General features: G+C 40.9%; 1 protein-coding gene across 1 annotated transcript in view; it reads left to right on the top strand.

Moving 5' to 3' along the window:
- Positions 1-3: 3 nt before the first annotated feature.
- LOC126401418 (NACHT, LRR and PYD domains-containing protein 1 homolog) overlaps positions 4-3,960 on the top strand; it is a gene marked incomplete at its 5' end in the record, with an annotated part of 18,650 nt that continues 14,693 nt past the window's right edge. The window contains 2 exons of the mRNA XM_050062661.1: positions 4-43; positions 182-291. Of these exons, the coding sequence (XP_049918618.1) occupies positions 4-43; positions 182-291 (150 nt within the window). The remainder of the gene's footprint in view (positions 44-181; positions 292-3,960) is intronic.

Here is a 3,960-nt window from a genome sequence, read left to right as displayed (position 1 = left end):
CACAAAGAAAAAGACTTCACTGCTCTTCTTTCCTGCACTCCTGGTCAGTTAACTCAAATATTGTGATATCTTATTCTGCACCTCACAACACAATGAAGATTAATAATCTCCATGAAAAACAGCAAAGGATGTTTATGTAACAACAAATATATTTTCTGTTCGGGTATGTTTTTCCCTCCAGATACTGTCTCATATAGACAAAGAGATCTGGGGTCTTTTCTCATTCAGTATATTGTTGAGGTATTTAACACCTTCGCGCATAAGGATGACATTGAGGAACTCTTCAGAAGAGTAAGTGAAAAGTATTACCAGTTTTGAGTAGTGATGATGATGCTCTTGTTTCATTAAGCCCAGTTCAAACCAAAGATTCACGACAAGACAAAACTGTTTTTGTACATTGCAAAGGAAAGTTGCAGTGATGTGAACTGGCTGGTCTCAGTTTGACTCTGACTTGGCAGACGGCGTGCTCGCTTACTGTGGCAGCAGCTCTCAATCCCTGCTGATCCAGAGTCTCTCTCATTTACATCCCTGGGGCTGTTAGCATAGCTGTCGGTCTGCATCCTCACAGTGTGCCAGTGTTGGACAGTGGGTCGCTGCTGCTCCCTGTATTTACACATGTCACACACATACATACTATTTGACTAAATAATCAGAGCTGGTTATTTAGGTCATTGTGGCGTATTAAGGCCACAGTGAGTGCAGTCTAGCTGAATCTCAGGTCGGTAATGTTTTCCTGTTCCATTACTAAAAATGCAACTGTAGCAAATATCTCACTGTCACTACTCTCATTAATATTTTAGCAAGCTACAAATAAATAAACAAAATTGAAATGCCTGAAGTTAGAATGGAAGCACATGCAGTTATTGCTGTGGAGACAGTACACCGGCTCGTCTGGTGGAGTTGGTCTAAACTGGCATTGCAGACCGCTGCAAGTAGCTGCAAGTTTGTAACTCGTCTTGTTGCAAGTCTTTGGTCTGAACTGGGTTTAAGTCTTAGCCTTGCTTAATTTCACACACTGTTTGTTTCATCCACACAGGTCATGCAACGCTTTGAAAAGTTCTCCCCTCAAACTAAAAGACAGATGCCGACCAAAGACAGATGCACTCTGATAAAACGCTTCTACTTCTTCCCAGGCCTCTAAGGGCAGGATTCACTGTTGTTCAACACAGACTTGTAGCTGTGTTTAAAATGATACTTGCAGTGTCTTTTGAGGCACTACTTTGTGAAAAGATAAAACTTATAGATGTATGGCTTAACTGGCCCACTGGGCACAGGCCAAGGGGCCCGAGGGGCAGAGCAAAGAGATGTAAAGGGATGCAAAACAACTGCAAAGAGACATAAAATTACTTAAAAGAGATGACAGAGACAGAAAAGGACCACAAAGATTCGGCCATGTTGTCTCTTTTAAATCTTGGTGGTCTGCCTTTTTGTAGTAGGGGTTTGGGGCCTTCAATATGTCTGTCCAGGGGAATGTTGTCTCTCAATCTGTCCATGATAAAACTATTGTATATACTTAAAACATACATTTATATTTCTATATATCTGGCAGTGTGTAAGCCTTTAGATAAATGGAACATAGACATTTTTATCAACTTGCATTCAACAGGTTGTTTACTCACAGACGTCATGCAGCTAGTCTACAAGATATTGAATGAATGATTTTTGTTCCTCCACCAAACATTTTAAAACATGCCTTCCTGTGAATGTATGAAATCCCTTTGATCCTTGAGACGACCAAGGCAACGTGTCAAATGTGGAAGGTTTGTTATCTAGTTTAAACTCTGTAAAAGTTATGTTACACCAGACAACGCTGCCATGAATTATTTAAATGACAAATTATTTTCCTAACATCCCACCATTTAAGAGAGGTGGTGGTATTTATTTAACAGAGACTAGAATGTTTGGAAATCCTTTCCAGGGCAGAGACAGGCAGCATAAAAATGTTGGTAGATGTGGTTGCTCAGATAACTCTAAGATCTTGTAAGTGATTTGCAGAACAGGCACACGAGAAGCTTATTTTGATTTGTATTGTGACACGTTAACATTGAATGGGCATTCACTTTTGTACTTTTTTGGAGTAGCCTAATTTTGTCCAGGCTTTGATCCACAAATAAAAACTTAACAAAATCAATATTGTGTCTTTTTTTGGGAGGACACATTCAGCATTCCAGGTGTTTTGAGATGAGCCAGGGGGAGGACACATTCAGCATTCCAGGTGTTTTGAGATGAGCCAGGTTGGGAACGCTTGCTGTTGTGCAACTTTACACAATGTGTGACACTGGGCTATCCAAATAATCTTCATCCCTTGTCTTGTAGCTACATGCACATGTAGCCATAACATTTTAACTAGGTTCATTAACAACCCAAAGTTCTGACTTCAGGTAGTTCACTGCTGGAAGGATGGTCTTTTCATATAGGCTTTTGGAATTGGGGGTGTGACCAGAGAAAACAGAGGACAATGAATGCGGCATTTGCTTTTGCTCAAGAGGCAGAAACACCTGAAATACCTTATCTATCCATGGCAACAGCCCTAGAGACATGAGCAAGAAGGCTGGCTGTTCTCGTTTGTTGCAGGATGCGGGTTAAGGCGGAGGGTTATCGCTGACATCATGAGCCACACCTGGGCCTGGTGTGCTTCATGATATATAACAGAAAGCCCTTCTTCCCTCACAGCGCAGCTGCTGTTCTTTTGGTTTTTCTACAGACATTTCCACACACCCATACACGCAACTTTCACATTCACATTTATTAAGTGATTTATCATTATTTTTTAAATAAATAAGCTTTTAACTTGTCTCATCTCACCAATATTTCTTCACAAGCCTCGTCTCACTGAGTTTTATCATTAAATTACTCGGTGTGTGATTAAACACATTTTTCCCCACACCTATCTTCACAGCCTTCCACGGCCTGACGGGTTCGGTCAAAATGTACAAATTGTATTCGGGCTCGGGTCGGATTCGGTCAGCTTTCAGTGAAAATATAGTGCATAAATAAAATCCTAATGTCTGTCCTGTTTATTGCTTGGGGAGTGTTATTTATGTGACAACACCTGAACACAACACACACACACACTGGCTGTTTGTTTCTACCTCTCCCCTCTCTGGAAGCCTAGGACCTTCCACCACCCACCTCCTGTTAAATAGCTTGTAACCATAACAACTGTGTGACACAAACTCAGTGCTTTAGTAATTAAATAATGTCGGGCTTGATTTGGTTTCGGACATAACAACACAGATTGACTGTCGGGTTCGGATGGGTTCAGACAGAAATATGCGGCCTGTGCCGCACTCTAACACACACACACACACACACACACACACACACAAGGAAAACCGGACATTATCATCAATTTATAAACACCCCCCGGACGCCCCGGACAGGACATCAAAAGTGGACATGTCCGGGCAAAAGAAGACATTTGGTCAGCCTAAAACTTTATACTTACACTCAGACGACAAGATGATGAGAAATCAATTGTAGCTTTCTTGGGCTTCCCTGATTTAATTATGTTCTCTTGATTGCATCAGAGGAACATACCTGATGCAACATGTTAGGTAATTGGCCGTATCTGTTAGACAGTCAATGGACTGTCTTTGAAGATGAGATTACAGTGATTGTAAATCTCTTGATGATGTCAAGTAACGACAGATGTCTACAAAAGGGGAATGCAAAGGTCACACACAAACACATAGGACGAATGAAACAATGTAAGCGTATGCATGAAGAAAACAAAATTTCCACCACACATCGTCGTTTAACTAACGTTGCATCTTCAGAAACTTTGACCTGTTAAGCAGTTCGAAAAAATGAAAATATGTTTTGCTGCCTTTTCATCTTTACTAGTTAACAGTTAGTTAGCTTCAGACTGAGAAAAATAATACAATTCACTGTGCAGCTCAGAGGCTACCAGTAGTACCGGCAACGTTTAAGGTGGAATGTTAACACACCTTAAATGTC

Source organism: Epinephelus moara, chromosome 2 (genome assembly GCF_006386435.1).
Source record: "Epinephelus moara isolate mb chromosome 2, YSFRI_EMoa_1.0, whole genome shotgun sequence".
NCBI classification, from domain to species: Eukaryota; Metazoa; Chordata; class Actinopteri; order Perciformes; family Serranidae; genus Epinephelus; species Epinephelus moara.
This window is presented reverse-complemented; position numbering and strand designations above follow the sequence as displayed.